We start from the raw sequence: 18,800 nt of genomic DNA, 5'->3' as shown, positions 1-18,800 counted from the left end.
ACTTAAAAATGAAAATAAAAACTTATTTAAAAAGTGAATGTTGTATACTTATCTTTATGTAATTCTTCAAAACTAATGGAATAGTTTCACATACTTCTAGCAGTAAGAGGGAAATGGAAGAATGTGATATTCTGAATAAGTACATTAGCGACTTGCACGAATCCCCAGTGGCTAATAATCGTAATGCAATGGCCATTCGATTTCTTGGCGAAACACTGTCTTGCAAGTAGGTATCTTTCTTTAGAGTAAGAGGTGTAGTTAATTGTAGAACATAATTGAAGTCCTCATTAGACATTGTCGTAAAATTACTAAATAATGCACAATCATCTGCTGCTAGATCCCCTATTATCCCCGTTCGTGGGCCTTCTGTAAGTAAGTATTCTCTTCCACCATCGTTTTCTTTTCCGTTTATTTTCATTTCCATTGTTAGCGGCATGTGCGATGACAAAGTAAGCAGCCGCCGCAATCACTTTATCAGCCATTCTCCTGCAAGACCGACTCAGTGTGCCACAAATTCTGTTGCTTCGATATAAATTAACCTGCCGCAAGCAACATAAGCCGCTAGATGTTGCCCTTTGTGGCGTACACATTTTCGTAGCATGCCACAATATTGCAAGTTGTGCCAACGAAGACGAGCCTTTAGCGCAGTTACCTGCGAGCGTAAGGGCATGCGCAGAGCGCTACATCGTATGTATACACTATGGTAGCTACCAAAGAATTTCGAAGCTACAGACTGCAAAGAAAAATGTGATTTGTGTGATGGTTATGAACTTTGCATGTTCAATGTTAGTATGTAGCGTCAAAGTGAAAGGATGTTGTTTTGTGTTATGGTTGTTGTGTTGTGGAGTGCGACGATGTGTACGACGATGTAATTGTGTTTCAGATCATATGTTTTAGCCTCCACTTTTCCAATATTCTTACAAAAAATATTTTTGGGTAGAGCTGTTAGTAAAGGCATTGTCAGTTGAAATAAAAAAAAGATAAGTCGTGAGAAATTGTGACACTTCAGGATGATGTGTTAGTAGATGTCCTATAGTCGGCGGCATAATGAAGGGAAGAGACAGTCTAATGAAGAAGCTGTTGTCGGCACCAAATATTCATGGGACAGTGTCTGTAAGTACCTTCTACAAGTTAAATAGCGAGTAATCAGAATGTATGAAAATTCGTATTTACACGCATCTTTGTTACGAATGTTGAAACCATACAGTACTGGAGAAATATGCACAATAGTTATTGAATGTACTAGTAAACATAAACATCAATGTTTGTCGACTTATAATTTCTTTCATGCGACGTATTAAAGCTGGATATTTTGCAGAGCTCGGGCCCCACAACTGCATTTGTGGAAGGTTTATACAACGCACAGAGCCCAGCAGTTGATGCTGCTGAAGAAAATTGTACCAAATTAAGCAGATTTTTATCGCAGCTTGCGAAAGAATGTGTGAGTAACTTTACTGCTAGTTCTCAGTTAGCCTTGTACTACATAATTGTACTACAAAAAAAAAAAAGACAACTTCAGTGTAAAAATTCATATACGCAATCGTCATTGTATTTAGGAATTAAGACGTCCCGAATTTCTGTCAAATTTGTGATTGATACCTTCTTTAGTGAGCACAGGAACACATTATTTTTCACACAGTTGTTTTAATATGCATTTCTGGATAAAGCTTATATTACACAGTAGTTTCTAAGATTTATGTGAACATGAGGACACATTTACCTGTTTGTTTCTTAGTCATGTCTGTTTTACAAGTGTTGTTTGTTTATTGGTGTAGATCATGTTTTGCAGACAATAGGTTGACCTGTACGATAATAAATACCATCTTATTCTTAATTTGTACAGAGAAGAGTTAATATTGCACAATATTGTGTGATGGATCTTTGATGGAATTTCTCTGTAGAAAATATATCACTTTGTGATTATTATTATTATTATTATTATTTTACAGCCCAGTTTACGCATTGCAACTCTTTATGTAATCTGTTACTTGAAATTAGATACACAGCTTCTTTCATGGGAAGCTCTCAAAAGCTAATAAACTCTGTAGGTAATTATTTAGGATTTATTCAGTAACATCCTTTGAATTTGCTTATACATTTGCATAGATACTTTGTAAGCCACTGTACAGTGCATGGCACAGGGTACTCTGTACCACTACTAGTCATTTCCTTTCCTGATCCACATGCAAATACAATGAGGGAAAAATGACTGTCTATATGCCTCCTTATCACTCCTAACTTCTCATATCTTATTTTCATGGTCTTTACATGCAGTGCAAGTTAGCGGCAGTAGAATTGTTCAGCACTCAGTTTCAAATGTTGGTTCTCTTAAGTTTCTCAATAGTTTTTCTCGAAAAGAACATTGCTTTCCTTCCAGAAATACCTCTTAGTTTCTCCATAACACTTTTCTCGAAAAGAACATTGCTTTCCTTCCAGAAATTCCTCTAAGTGTCTCCATAACACTTATGTGTTGCTCGAACCTAATGGTAACAAACCTAGCAGCCCACATCTGAACTGCTTCAGTATCTTCCTTCAGTCGAACCTATTATGGATCCCAAACACTTGAGCAGTACTCAAGGATAGGTTGCATGAGCATCCTATATGCGGTCTCCTATATAGGAGAACCATTCTTTCCTACAATTCTCCCAATAAACTGAAGTTGACCATTTGCCTTCTCAACCACAGTTCTCACATGCCCATTCTATTTCATAATGGGGTGCCCCAGCCAGTAGTTGATCGCCACCCAGTAGTTGGTCAGTTTCATTCTAATCTTTAAATCATAAGAGTTGGCAGCACTGACACTTTTAAAAATGTAAGAGCATATAAAGAACATATGTTGGCAAACCTATTTCTTCTGTTGTTACAACAATTGGAGTGAACTGGTAGCTTTGAGAAAATCTTTCCTTTTGTGCTGTGCTGAGAAGTGGAGTGTCAGGGTGTCTAGACTAATTGGAAGGTAGGTTACAGTGATACAGATATTTATTGACACAAGTACTAAATACTGAAATATGATGAACTGTGTTAACAAATAACTCATTATGAATGACTGATTGTGTCATTTACCATAAAGGAAGTGCAAATTATTGCTTCAGTCTTCTTTAAAGGGGTGGGGGGATATCAACTACTGGAGAGCATGAAAGCATGTTTTCCTGTAGTTGGTCATAATGATCAATTACTGGCACTTTTTAGAATGTTCTCACAAAGAGTTGCTTTTAACCATGGACCAAGTAGGCATTCCTTTCTTCTGTCCCATACTGATGGAAATGTGAAATTTATATGGCCTCCAGTAGTTGATCGGGGTGATCATCTACTGGTTTACATATGATCAACCAACAAGTATTGAGGCATACAGGTAAAATTTTTATCAGTCATTAGTTTCATCCCTCTATTTGCAGGAGTGAAATCTGCAGACTGAATTAATAAATGGCTCCAAAAGAATTTTTTAAGTATTCTGAGGAAGACTTACAGTGTGCAGTAGAAGCAGTTCAAGCGGGTGGCAGTAGTATGAGGAAAGCTGCAAAACATTTTGGTATCGCATTTAGTATGCTAAATAACAAAATTAAAGGAAAAGTACCTATGCAGCGTAAGATGGGACCAAGTTCAGTTTTGACAGAGGCTGAAGTGAATTTATTGGTTCGCTGCATCCATGCCAACGCTAAAAAAGGCTTTCCAATAAAGCGAAGGACTCTGTATGAAATTGAGTGACATTGTTTTGGCAAATGGAAGACCTACACCATTCAAAGATGGAAGGCCTGGTGAAAAATGGTTTAAGTCATTCATGAAACGTCACCCTGATGTATCAGAACGGCATGCTGAGAGCATAAATACTGCCAGAGCAGCTGTTACTGAGGAAAATATCTGGCAGTGGTTCAATGAACTTCATCAGCATCTTCAGCAGGGTAATAATTTGGACATTTTAAATGAACCAAACAGAATTTATAATGCAGATGAAACAGGATTTGAAACATGTCCTAAAACTGGGAAAGTTCTGGGTCCAATTTCTTTTGACAATCTGTATGAAGTCAAAAGTGGCAATGAAAAGGAGGCCATTACTGTAATGGCAAATTTCAATGCTGCTGGAGACACTGTACCCCCAATGGTCGTATTTCCACTTCAGAAAATTTCAAGGGACATATCCGAGAATTTGAACAGTGATTGGGGCATTGGGCAGTCAAAAAAAAGGCTGGATGACAGGAGCCCTCTACTTTGAATACATTGCCAACATTTTCCTTCCATGGCTGAAGAGAGAGAGAGTCAAATTTCCTGTCATTTTATTGGTAGATGGGCACAAATCTCATACATCATATAAAGTTGCTATGTTTTGTGCCGACAATGGGATAATACAATTTGCATTGTATCCAAATGTGACTCATGTGCTTCAACCAGCTGATGTGGCAATATTTTGTCCTCTGAAATCTGGATGGAGAGATGCTGTATATAATTGGAAACACAAAACTGGAAACAAAGTTGTAACAAAAACTGTATTTGGCCCATTGCTTGAGACTGTTTTCAATGAAAAGGCTACTACTGAAACAGTGAAAAATGGCTTCAGGAAGTGTGGTCTTTTCTCTTATGATCCTGATGCAGTGGACTATGCTAGATGCATGTCCAGCAAATCTAGACATTGTGCACCTGCTATAATGTGTGGTAATGCAATAAAACTGTCATCATTTGGTGTTGAACATCTTTTGCATCTTGAATCTTTAATGAAGAGAGGTAGAGCAGAAGAATTCCGTGCAGTAGAGATAAATGAATGGGAAGGCGATTCAGGAGCAGAAGAAATGTTTCAGGTTTGGCGTAAAATTCGTGCTGCTTGTAAATCACCTTCAACAAATAAAACTACAGATGCTAACATGCTATCTCTGCATTTGTGTAGTACAGAACAATCCACCCCTACATCAGAAAATCCAGCAGGAGATCCTCAAGTGTGTACTAACAACAAAATACCTTGTGACTCAGAAGATGAGTCATCATCTCGTCATAATGAAAAGTCCAGTCAACCCTGAAGCAGACACTCCAAAATGCCATTCATCCCAATCATCTCAGAAAAACAGAAACAGTCCACATTTTGCTAATCATATTACTTGGTCTACTGAATCCCCTATAAAGGCTGGAAGGAAAAGAGAGTACATACCATATGCAACAACATCCAAACAGTGGCTAGACTGGAAAAAAATCAAAGGAAGAACTAAAAGCCAACACAGAAGCTGCCAAACGAGCTAGAATAGAACAATGTAAAATGGCAAAACAGACGAATGAGAAAAAAAAGAAAAGGAAGGAAACAGTTTCCAGAGGCTGAGAAGGAAAAACCACCAAAAAAGAAACCTGTAAGAAAAGACAGTTCAGAGTTATAATCCATCAGTGATGAATGGAGCCCTCGTGAAGACACATCAGAAAATGAGTCTGACTGTAATAAAAATCTTTCTACCACTGAGAAGAGGCATGACAATGGAAGGCCTGCATTCAGAGAAGGAGATTTTGCTTTGATCTTCTTTCCAGGCCAAAAGAATAATAAGTATAAATTTCTGTGCCCTGTTCAAAGAGTTACCACAGAAGAGGACATTGAGGTAATGGGTTTGAAAAGCTGCGATGAAAGAAATACACTGTTTAAGGCTGATGAAGATGATATAAGCACTGTTCACTCTTCACAAATTTTAGCAATACTTCCAGAACCCTCGATTATCTCTACAGGAGGCAGGCTGCGTTACAAGTTTCAATGTCCTGTTGATATTGGAAAACTGGAATGAAACTGAGCAGACTTGTGTATAGTTTATTGTTGTGTGTAGGCTACTATGTTATATTGTTTTATTTCATTTTTTTAAAAAAAATGTTCAGTATGTTAGTCATTCATGTAAGTGTGTTAAAATTAAGTTCCTAGATGTAATTATCAATTTAATGTCAGATGATTTTATTTTTGCATATTGGTCAGCTACTGGACTATGGGCAATCATTTTGTGGAACTCTATGATCAACTATTGGTAATTTCTGACCACTGAACTGAAATTCAGAAAACGTAGTTAATTGTATGTATGTCATTCTTTACAGGAAACTTTTCTCTGTGATATTTGTTGTTATCAACTTACTAGATGTTCTATAAAAAATATAAACATAAACTCAAATTGTTAATTGATCAACTATTGGCTGTATCACCCTGCTGTGTAATTTTATGCCCAGGTATTTAAACAACTTGACTGTGTCAAGCTTGACTGTATCCAAACATTACAGGTTTGTTCTTCCTACGCATCTGCATTAACTTACATTTCCCACATTCATGGCTAGCTACAATTCATCACATCAACTAGAAATTTTGTCTAAATTGTCTTATGTCTTTGGCACCTTACTGTTGTAATGGGACATCTCCCTCTAACATTATTTTTCCCCAACAGTAGTTGTCGATATGTGTATTGTTGGGCAGGTCAGTATTATCTGTTGCTTTTTTGAAATCTTTCATATAATTTTGTACACAGTATGTTATATTTCAAGTTAATATTTATGAAAAGGAATTACTTTATAAAATATTTTAATTTCGATGTTTTAATCAATAAGTGCTTGTTCTGAGTGTACAGTTAAAATTATTTTTTCAGAAACATTTGAAATTATAAATTATAGGTATGCATAAAATTTCTGTTATTAATTACACAATTCCCTACTGTTTACTACCTTTATTTTTGGAGTCAATTATGAATTAATAATTGAAATTAATAATGTAACTAAATCTAGTAGCAAATCGTGTGTTAAGAAAAATTGTAAACTGTTTGGAATATGGTTACTTCAGCACAATGTGGGGCAATCGTAAGCATGCCTTTGGTGAGATCAGACGTATTTTTGTGCAAACAGTGTAATTTTGGCTTTGTTAATGTGAAAAATCAAAAATACTGTATGATATTGTAAAATGTGAGAAAATATATTTACACAAGAAAAAAGTGATGCATCAACAATCTTCAGATTTATTTAGTTCAAACAAACCATGAGAACCAGAATTTGAGATTTAAATCTTCAAGAATCAGACCCCTAGACAAGATACTTTGCTTAATGTGTACAATAGATGGCAGTAGGAAGGAGGGGGTAGATTACACCATATGCCGCACATCATCAGCAAACAGCTCCAAATAGCTGCCCACCCTGTCAGCCAAATCATCTATGTCTATAGAGAACAACAGCAGTTGTATCACGCTTCCCTGGGACACTCCTGACAATACCCTTGTCTTTGATGAACACTCACCATCAATGGCAACATAGTGGGTTCTATTACTTAAGAATTCTTCAAAGCACTCACATAGCTGTGAACTTATTCCGTATACATGTACCTTCATCAACAGGGTGTAATGGGGCACCATGTCCAATGCCTTCCAGAAACCTGGAAATATGGCCTCTGCCTGTTGCCCCACAGCCATAGTTCGCAGTATATCATGTTAGAAAAGAGTTTCACACATGCAGTGTTTCTAAAACCATGGTGATTCATGGATGTAAGCTCCTCAGTCTCAAGCAAGTTTACTATATTTGAACTGAGAATATGTTCAAAGATTCTGCAGCAAACTGAATTTAGGGATATTGGGCTGTAATTTTGTGGGTCCCTTCATTTTTATCCTTCTTATATGCAGGTGTCACCTGCATTTTTTTTCCAATCCCTTGGGAGTTTGCGATGGGCGAGGAATTCACGATAAATGCAAACTAGATAAGGGGCCAGTGCCGTAGAGTACTCTTAGTAAACCTGAATTTGGATTTCATCCTGACTGCTGATTTATTTGCTCTCAAATTTTTCAGTTATTTCTGTTGCCAGGGATGCTAACTACTGTGTCATCCAAATGGGAGTCTGTCCAGTGTTCGAATGACGGTTTATTTGTATGATTCTCCTTTGTGAACGGTTTCATGAACATGAAATTTAAAACTTTGGCTTTTGCTTTGCCATCTTCAACTGTTACACCCGACTGCTCGACAAGGGACTGAACAGAAGCCATAGGCCCTCTTAATGATCTTACATAGAATCAGAATTTTCTCGTGTTCTCTGTCAGATCTTTTGGTAAGGTGTGACTGTGGCAGTTGTTATTTGCTTCATGCATAGATCTTTTCACAAACACACAAATCTCTTCTAACCTTGGCTTGTTGTCATTTGTGCATTCTCTTTTGAACTGAGAGTGCAACAACCTCTGCTTCCTCAGCATCTTCCAAAGTTTGTTATTAAGCCATGGTGGTCTTTTCCACCCTTTATCCATGTACTAGGCACATAACTCTCCAGACCACTATTCACAATCTGCTTTCACTTTTTCCTCTATGTCCATCTTACTGGAACTAAGTGAGATGCCAACAATTGCTTAGCTATTGATGGAAAATAAAGGTATGTAATAATTCCGATGTTCTGTATTGTTTCTGTAATAAAGTCCCATATGCCTAGCTGTCATTGATTCTCATTACAATGTGACCTCTGCAATTTTGCACTTATAGTGTGAGCTTTTGGAAGACAAAAAGAAAAACCAATATCAGAAAATTTGTTAATACCTATCCCATGGGCAGAAAAACACATGGATGGATGTTGCAGAAATAGTAAGTCGAATAAGTTAGCCAATCTAGAAGTGTCAAACCACATTTCACACCTTGTAGGCCTTCGCTTGTTGTCCTCATGACATCGCCGGTTGAAAGCATCACTAGTTAATGACAGAGCAACCATCATGATTTTCATTCCCTTCCCATGACAGTGACAACATAATCTGCCAAACACCATATTTATTAGAAAACTCTACGTGCTTGGCATATCAACCATCACCTTGTTCAACATGCATTTATTATATTTTGAAGCCTGATCCATGTCATCTTACCCCACAGTACAGCCTATTAACAAATTATGCAACCAACATCTCTCCTGGCATCAAAATCCATCACTAGATACCATCAGCCCAAGCAACATATCTACTACAAAATACTCTGTTCTTTCACACTACATTTTAAATAATTTTCCTATATGTTGTGTTACTTGCCAGTACATAATGATGTCAGAAGTCAAGGCCGACACCTGGTTCTGACCATTTAAGGTTGGAAGTAACCAACGGGAGAACTGTAGGAGGAGCTACACATGATAAACTCAAGGCCGAATGACACTTGTGTGGCAGATGATATAAATTGTTTGCATTATGTGAACAGTTCATCGTTCACTTCATTCACTTTGACAAGTTCTTAACAAGATGATAGCTGTATACCAAGCACTCCCACTTTCTGGATAGTGGTTTGTTTCCATTTCTGTATTTTCTTCATATTGACATTTTCGCTAATTTGTACATATAGTACTGTTTAACTTATATTGAAACAGGTATTGGTTCACCTGAATGGGTTGGTGTATATCAAATCAACCAAAAGTTGGACCTCATAATGTCAGCAATATATTTATTTTTGTTTATTGCCTGTACTCATAGAGTGAATGAAAAATACAGATTTTCATGCCTTTCTTGTGCATAGATGATTTGATGTTTTGGCTTTTGTCTCAGCCTCTTTGGCTGACATTGCTTTAATTACTTTTGTCTCGTTTCACCTCCACGAATGGTTGCACTTGCAGTTACTCACTACCAATTATGGCTGAAAATTTGGCAGTGCCAGCTGCTTCACTGGTGAAATTTCAGAAAAGCTATTAAATGAACATTGATTGAAGATCCTAAGATGAAAGCCTACGTCAACAAGTGGGCCCAGAAGCCTCAACATTTTTCTACATATAGAATTCCTTTTTCAAATTTCAAGAAAATAAAGTCACCAAAATGTTCGTAACTTGAAAGCTGTTCATTCTAGGAAGGTGAAACCGGTGTCATTGAAAAGTTCTTGATTTAAGCTTTAATGTGATGTACAGCACAACAATACTGTAGAATGTTAAAAACGCCTCTTTTTTGTTTGTTTGTTTGTTTTTTTTCATAAAAATTTGGTTTTCATTGATGTGTTTACAAATAGTGGTCTAAATTGCAAGATGAAAAAAATTGTGGGTTCTTTAGAAACCATCTACCTCCAGAATGCATTAGTAACCTTGCCCATTGATGCAGTTACCAAGAAATATGGTAATAAATCCAGCAGATAAAATTATTTGGGGCATTCATGACACATCCTTGTAAATGAATAATTGGAATAAGTAGGCTCTGTTTTGCCAAGAGCAAGGAAATATGAAGTAATTAAAATGATGCAAACACAGGGGAAGCTAATAAATAACACACACCTTCTTCAGGAGTCCACCACAAACCTCTTTTTCTAAAGAATATAGTCACTAAGCAGAGATGGACAGTAGCTCAATGTGGGGAACGAGAAGATGCAATCTTAGAGGCCAAGTACTTGTCTCTACAAACCAGCTGCAGTTAACGGTGTGTAAAGTATTTGATCAAATCATTTGTTTAAGGAATAGGTAACTACTACATCAAACTATTAACAAAAGGATACATTGGGATAGTGTACAGATTTCTTCACACACTGCCATCAGAATTCCTTCAAAAGCTGCTAAGAACAAGAGAAAACTATGTGATACACCAACATTCTTTAAAATCATAAAATAACATAAATGTAAGACATCAACTGACTTGTTCTGTATTTCCATACAATGAATTAATTCATGGTAGGATTCAACCTTCTGTGTATGAGGGGAGAGAGGGAGAGATTATGATATGGGGAGAGATTAATGTGACTTTCCAGTATGAGATTTCAGTCTGTGTGCTGTCTTCATAAAATTTTCATAAACTTTCATAAATTTGTCTCTTCAACCACTAGAGCATTGATATTGCATACAAGTGTACTGTACGAGCCTCAGTATGTAATGGAAATATTTTTTGTAATTAAAAGTTTCTCCTTATCATGCACCACTTTTGTCTGGGGTGGTGAAGGACAAAATTTATTTCATTCAGCTTCAAGCACAGTCTTTGCCTTGTGCAAAGGGGCATTTGGTGTCCTCCCCCTCTCTTGGAGTCTGGAGTACATAGTTTTAATCCATTCCAGAATTATGCACATCTAGAAATGAGTTCTGTGGGATGTAATAAGTTCTTAGGATAAAAACTAGTTTACTTATTTTTATGAGGTTCCACCATACTGATGGAGGGTAGGACCAGCAACTTGAGTATTAAATATTTTTATTTTCATCCAATATCTGTCACAGTTGCGATAATAGTAATTTCTTTGCAGTGATTAGTGTCAGAGCATCACACTCATTTCCAAACCATAGCCTTAGACATAAGTATAATCATACAGTCCAACAATTTACATATGCATAATCAAATGTTCATTATTCATTGCTACAAATCAGTACATGAATACAAAATGTTGAACTTTGATGATATTATGAAAAGGATAGGTCACTACTCACTACATAGTGGAAATGTTGACTCGCAGACAGGCACAACAGATAGACTGCTAAAAAAGCAAGCTTCTAAAGTACACCACATCAACAATCATGCAAAAACAACTCACACACATGACCACCATCTCTGGCCACCAAGCCCAGACTGTAAGCAACTATGCATGATGGGAGAACCAATCTGGGCAGTGGTGATGAGGAGGAGGCTGGGTTGGGGAGGGAGAGGGATGGCAGGTTAGGCATCAGGGGCGGAAACAATAAAGTGCTGCCTGTGGGAGCATACAGGAACATGATAGAGAGACGATAGGGCAAGTGGTGCAGTCAGGAGATTAGATGGAGGGCAGCATGTTAGAGATGGGAGGTTGGAAGGGAGTGGAAAAGGAGAGAAGTAAAAAGACTGTGGGTGTATTGGCGGAAATTGAAGGCTGTGTAGTATCAGGATGGGAACAGGAAAGGGGATAGGTGGGTGAAGGACAGTGACTAAGGTTGAGGCCAGGGGCATTATGGGACCATAGAAAATATTGCAGAGAGAGTTCCCCACTGCACAATTCAGAAAAGTTGATGTTGGTAGGAAGGACCCGGATTTGGATTGCACAAGCAGTGAAACAGTCATTGAAATGAAGAATGTTTTGTTGGGAAGTGTACTCAGCAGCCCAGTAGTCCAGCTGTTTCTTAGCCACAGTTTGCAAGTGGCTATTCATGTGGATAGACAGCTGGTTGGTTGGTTGGTTGTAATGCCCATGTAGAAGGTAGTATAGTGGCTGCAGCGTAGCTTGTAGATCACTTGATAACTTTTAATGGCAGCTCTGCCTTTGTTTGGATAGGTGATGCGTCTGACCAGAATGGAGTTGGCAACTGTGATGGTGGTGGTGGAGGTAGTGGGAAGAGGGTGTATGGGACAGATCCTGCATCTAGGTCTGTAAGAGCCTGGAGCAAAGGATTGGGGTCAGGGGCGAAGTAGGGATGGACGGAGATATTGTGCAACATTTGTGGCTGGCAGAATGCCACTGTGGGAAGGGTGGGAAGGATAATGAGTAGGACATATCTCACATAAGGGCACAACAAGAGGTAGTCAAAAACCAGGTGGTGAATGTGAATCAGTTGCCCCAGTCCTGGGTGGTACTGAGCCTTAAGGGGAATGCCCCTTTATGATTGGACAGTGGGATTTTGGGTAGTGGGGAGTGACTGGAGAGGTAAAGCATGTGATATTTGGTTCTGTACAAGTTGGGAGGCTAATTTTGACCTGTGGAAGGTGCAATGACACCCTTGGTATATTTTGGGAGAGACTGACTGCTGCAGAGTCCTTCCACCGGGTAATCCATGTGGTTTGAAACCATAGTCATGGAGTCTTTGTCAACAGGTAGGATTTGTGGCTTTAAACAGTAAGGATTACCTGGCAGAAGGGCTCATTGAGCTGTCAGTTTCATCCATCTACAAACCTACCCACAGGCAGTGATCCCATTCCAGAAATCCAACAGGATCTCCAGTCTCTCTTCAAATCCTTAGGCCCATCCCAGAACCCCTCCCATATGTCTGTCTCTCTCCTCACTCCCACCATTAGCTGTACTCCTACTTCCTACAAGCTTCCTAAAGTCCATGAACCCAGCCACCCATAGTGCCCAATTATGACCGGTTCCTGTCCCTTCAGTAAGAGAAATTTTGCTCCCGTAGACCATTACCTTCAGCCTGTTATCCTCAGCCTACCTTCCTGTATAAAAGATACCAACCATTTTCTCCACATTCCTGTTACCTTACCACAGGGTGCCCTACTTGTCACAATTGATACCACCTCCCCCTATACTAACAGCCATAACGTCCATGGCCTTGCTGCTATTGAATGCTATCTTTCCCAACAGCCAACATATTCCAAACCTACAACCTTCTTTCTGATCACCATGACCAACTTCACTTAAAGGCATTGTCTACAGACAAGTCCATGGTCCAGCAATGGACACCCATGTGGCACTATCCTATGCCAATCTATTCATGGGCCATCTAGAGGAATCCTTTCTAACCACCCAGAATCACAAACCTCTCACCTGGATCAGATTCATTGATGACATCTCCCTGATCCGGATCTAGGGTGAGGATAGCCTACACACATTCCTCCAGAACTTCATCATCATCTCTGCCAGTCACTTCATCTGGTCCTCCTTAACCCAACAAGCCACCTTCCTCAATGTTAACCTCCACCTCAAAGATGGCTACATCAGTATCTCCGTCCATACCAAACCTACCAGCCACCAGCAATACCTTTACCTTGATAGCTGCCACCCATTCCATACCAAGAAATCCCTTTCATACCACATAGCCACCAACAGCCATCACATATATAGCGATAACCAATCATCATTGGTTTCACTGAGGCCTTCACTTACTAAAATAACCCTCTCAGCCTTCCAGCCTTGTAGAAAAACAGATCTCCCATGCCTTACCTCTCCAGTCAGCCACCACCTCCCAAAGTACCACTGTTCGGCCACATAGAAGCATTCAGTACCACCCAGGATTGGAGCAACTGAATCACATTCTCCACCAGGGTTTTGACTATCTTTCATCATGCCCTAAAATGAGGAACGTCTATGGAGTGGAAAATGTGGTATCTATTTTTGGCAAAATTCATATCTATTTTGTCAAAATTCACATCTATATTTTCTTTGTCTGTAAATGATTAGACACAAAAATTTAAAAGCTTGTCACACTATATGAGTGAAGACAAGCAAATTATTAGTTCTTTGACTGTTAAAAAAAAGTGCTGATTCGGAACTTTTTTACTGGAATGTTTGCTTTTGCAAAAGCTGCAACACATTTTCTTTGTGTGATGGCCTTCCGTTTCTTCATTTGGCTGCATTTATGCTTTCAGAAATGACTGCTCTGTTGACAAGCAGCAGCATTTTCTCGCCAGGTAAGCGAATGTGTCTCCATAGAAGGTGTTTCTGGACATTATTTGTCTTTTCCTGCCCAATTTGAAGATTAAAAAATAGGCAGACTACTAGCTTCGACCTTTCGTGGGCATTAATAGCCCTATGACCCTTAGTTGACAATGCTACAGATAGTACTGACTAGGCACTTAGCGTAGAAATAGAACTGAATGTACGGTAACTTGATTTTAACATTAGGGGAAGAATTTCTGCACAGTAGAAAAATGTGACAGATTTTGTGTTCGAGTCACTGAGCTCAGAGAGCTGGCACTATACGCTATAGTCACAGATGGCTACGAGTGTAAACAGACTAGAATTGTGACTGCCACAGGGAAAGGAGTAGTGTGCCTGCATTTCTCTGGGCAGCAGCCTACAGCAGAACTGACACATTGTCACAGGGATCACCGATCTCTTCTGGTGCTGTAAAGGTTGTAATTGAAATTTATGATGGACCAGGATCAGTCACTTCACTTATTTCAAAAGAAGAAAAGAAAACAATGATCCATGCACAACACAAAGCATTCGGGGATGGCTACTGCGCAATTGCATGTTGAAGTTCGTGGAGTATTGTTAATGACGTAGTTAAGGCCCGACCTATAGTGGTATTTGATGCAATTACAGTTCAAAACATCTGCCACCTAATAAAACTGTCCACATTATCTATCTTTCGAGTTTTAACTAACAAACGAACATACGTGTTTCCTTCTTATAAAATTTTAGGTCCCATGGCTGAGTACTATGTTGCATTATGCGATGTGTAACTTAAACTGACCATTCAACCATCCATATTGGCATGGCACCAGATCATTGAGCGTATTGATACAACATTGCGTTCATACACTGTATTTTGCAAGCAGGTTCTTGCGCACATTATCTTTCCAAATTGGGCTTCGCAAGATGATGTACAATCCCAATAGCTGCTAGTAGCTGCTTACATTTTTGATATTGTATTCAGAAAATATACCTATTTCAAACTGTCTCTGATAAATAGCTCATCTGGATGCAGTTCTGTGTGAAACAGCATCTATTAAGTAATTTTATGTTTTTGCATTTTGAGGCAGAATTCGTACCTATTTCACATTTATTGCAAAATATGAATTTTTTCGGTATGTGGCGAATGTCCTATTTACTACCCTTCCCACCCCTCCCACACTGGTATTCCACCACCCAGCGAACCTGCAGAATATTGTTGTTCATCCGTACTCTACCCCAGCTCCCAACCCTTTAGTTCAGGGTTCATGTAGACCTAGATGTAAGAACTGTGCCATACATCGTACGGTTCCTTGGTAACTAGTGTTTTCTGTTGACAGCAGCAAAGTTTTCTCTTGACAGTAGTATCACTTGTGAAAATTCTCAGAATCTCGTGGTGCTTGAAGCTTGTTCAGATAGCCAAAGTGGTTAAGGCAACCTCTCACAATAAGAGGGTCATCCAGGTTTGAGTCCTGTTCTGGCACAAATTTTCATGGGTCCCTAAAATGTAAGGCCTTCGTACTTCATACAGCTAAAGTCAAAAAGATTACTCAATTGCAAATAAATTTCATAAATTTAGTACTGCTGGAATACCAATGTCTTTATTTCTCCAGACATTGTTGAAGATAAGTATTATAGGCCTCTAAGGGTAAAATGGCGATTGCGATACTAAGGTTGAATATGTTTGTCTCCTTGAAATACTGTGGCAGAAACTGAAGTATAGTTGCGAGCTGAAGAGGCGTAGAAATTATGACAAGTGGAAGTTTGGGTTGGTCTGTAAGTATGCTCAAATAGATGAAGTGGTTAAGGTGACCACTCGTGTCAAGCAGGAAACTTCATCTGGCACAAATTGTTGTGTGTGACCAATAAGTAAAATGGGTAATACCTACATACCTAACACAGCTAACATTGGAAAGATTCCATAATTGTCAATAAATTTCATAAATTGTTGTAGGATGTCATAATAGTCAAATATAGGTGTAGCTAGCCCCTGAGTGGTTTTCACTTTGAAGTCTTTGAAAAAAAATTTTTTTTCCTAATAAATGAAGTGACATTTATCTCAAAGATATGAGGTGGCATGATGATTGCTTGCTATTTAACTGAGTTTTATTAATGTCCTATTTTGTTAAAAACAGCTTGGAGAGCTTCATTAATGCAAGTCACAGCTGCCATTAGCTTTTATGGTATATATTCTTTGTTCTCCTGATATTACTTAAAAAATTAGATATATTTCTCAGAAGTGATTATGCCTAAATCCATACTGATATTTCAGTGAATTATTTGTATATGATATTAGGATATGTTCCAGAAACAGTAAGATCTGCTTACATTGTGTATCATAATAAGGGGATATTGCAGGAGATGTATGTGTCCATGCACATCACAACTTGCCATGTTTTGTGTGTTCTTCAGTCCTTTGAGAAATGTGAAAAATGCTGCAAATTGTTCTTGACTATTTCTTGTGTAATATGAAGTTGTTCCATCCAATAGGCTGCAAGGTTGAAAGTGTGTTCACTCACTACTATTCATAGTAAAGGAAACATTATTACCCAGTATTAACATTAGTTGCATGATTATTACTTCTTTTTCAAGCCAGTCATTTATTGTGTTCACAGGGAAGAGAAATCAACATGGTGATGTTGGACCATGCATATTCAAAACCAGGAGACTGGTCTCCAGAAAACACGTACCTAAAACCTACCAAAAAATTATTTATGTTTAATTTTTCACCAACTGAGAATTTGTGAGTACCAATACATTTTGTATTACTTTGTTTCTTCTTTCTTGAAAAACATCAGATTTCACTTTTTGTTTTTATGTTGCCTGATTTTAAGATTCAGTGTCTACTTATTTGCAGCTGGAAATCAAAAGATGGTATTGACATTGAAGAAGAACCAACTACTCTTACTCCTCCTTACAACAAAGAAATTACATCCCGTCTAATGAGAGAATGTGAAGCATTTGTTAAATCTATTAGACGTGAAGATAAAGGTGATGACTGGGAGGATAAAATTGACAAGTGAGTGTATTTATGAGATATAACATTTTAGCTGCTTCCGTATTTTTAAAATGCTGTGCCAGACCTGATGACCCTACCTGCTGAGAAAGGCTCCACCACTGTTGTTCTGAACTGTGAGGATTTTCTATGCCCATCCCAGAATCTTTCCCCAACGTCCATATCTCTCCTCACCCCTACCACTCTCCACACCCCTAAGTTCTTCATGTTCATAAAGTCCATAAACTCAACCACCCAGGGCACCCCATTGGGGCCAGCTACTGTGCCTCCACTGAGAGAATCTCTGCTCATGTAGACCATTACCTTCAGCCTATTTCCCACAATGTACCCACCTATTAAAAGACCCAACCATTTCCTCCACCGACCCTCCACAGCTCTCGTTCCTTTACCACATGCTGCCTGCTCGTCTCTTTTCATGACACCTCCGTTGACACTAATGTCCATGGCCTTACCACTCTTGGGTACTAGCTTTCACAGTGCCCAACAGATTGCAAACCTACAACCTCCTTGCTAGTCACCATGACCAACTACATCCTCACCTACAATTACTTTTCCTTTGAAGCCATCACCTACAAACAGATGTGGTGTATTGTAGTGGGCACCCCCATGGCACCCTACAATGCCAATCTATTCATGGCCCATATCCAGGAATTCTGTCTAATCAGAATCTCAATATTGGTTTTTGAGAAAACTGTTTCAACTGGTCATGAATGGCAACAAACTTGATTTGCAACTATAAAAATCTAAATTCTGAAATGCTGAACATTTATTGATTTTTTGAAGGAAAAAAAGGAAAAAGAAATGCTCAGTTATTTTACTGATATAAATTTCAGAATAACTGTTCAGCTCAGATGCAGCCAGAGCTTTACTGTGATTATACTGTCACTGCAAGTGATGATTAAAATTGGTTGTCATATTTCTTCAGCCTTCTTGATCTTGGTTCTTCACAATTAATGTTGCAGAATACACACTCTTATTTTTTTTTAAAAAGCTATTTAGTGAAAGTTGCATAAGTTCCAAAACTGCACAGCCAATTGGTATTAATGATACAGGCTTGTAGTTACTTGCATTAGTTCTCAGACTTATCTTAAAAGTTAGACCAACTAGTGAGTTTTTCCAATGATATTCAACATTCACTTTCTCCAGAGATCGCTATTATATTGTCGTTATAAGGACCAGTTCTTTCTGTACTCAGTGCAGAATCTGTCAGATGTCTACTCAAGTCCCGTGGCATTTCCTCTCCTGAGCAACTGCATTTATTTTTGGTTCAATGCTACTGTTATGAAAGCCCTACTCAATTGGAAAAATTGCTAAGCTGTTATCCAAAATTTGTCATATAAAATATTACTTTCTTATCCCATCCAATATGTGATTTCTTCATCTTCCTCTTCTGTTATGGTTTATGTAGGGCCATGTGTAGCTCCTTCATGATTGAATTGCAATTTCTCCTTCTTCTTCTTCTTCTTTTACTACTACTACTACTACTACTACTACTACTACTACTACTTCTGCTCGCAGAACCTCTTCATACTTTCTATTCTGTTCTCCTGTTCAGGCAGCTTACAACTCATTGAGTATGTGCATGGTG

The 18,800-nt window shown here is 38.5% G+C and overlaps 1 protein-coding gene across 1 annotated transcript in view; it reads left to right on the top strand.

The window, feature by feature from the left end:
* Window positions 1-627: 627 nt before the first annotated feature.
* Window positions 628-18,800, top strand: part of LOC126343159 (KAT8 regulatory NSL complex subunit 3) — a 157,622-nt gene continuing 139,449 nt past the window's right edge. The window contains exons 1-4 of the mRNA XM_050001917.1: window positions 628-1,113; window positions 1,319-1,441; window positions 16,812-16,939; window positions 17,054-17,215. Of these exons, the coding sequence (XP_049857874.1) occupies window positions 1,048-1,113; window positions 1,319-1,441; window positions 16,812-16,939; window positions 17,054-17,215 (479 nt within the window). The 5' untranslated portion in view covers window positions 628-1,047. The remainder of the gene's footprint in view (window positions 1,114-1,318; window positions 1,442-16,811; window positions 16,940-17,053; window positions 17,216-18,800) is intronic.

The sequence above is a fragment of the Schistocerca gregaria genome, chromosome 1, assembly GCF_023897955.1.
Source record: "Schistocerca gregaria isolate iqSchGreg1 chromosome 1, iqSchGreg1.2, whole genome shotgun sequence".
Taxonomy (NCBI): Eukaryota; Metazoa; Arthropoda; class Insecta; order Orthoptera; family Acrididae; genus Schistocerca; species Schistocerca gregaria.
This window is presented reverse-complemented; position numbering and strand designations above follow the sequence as displayed.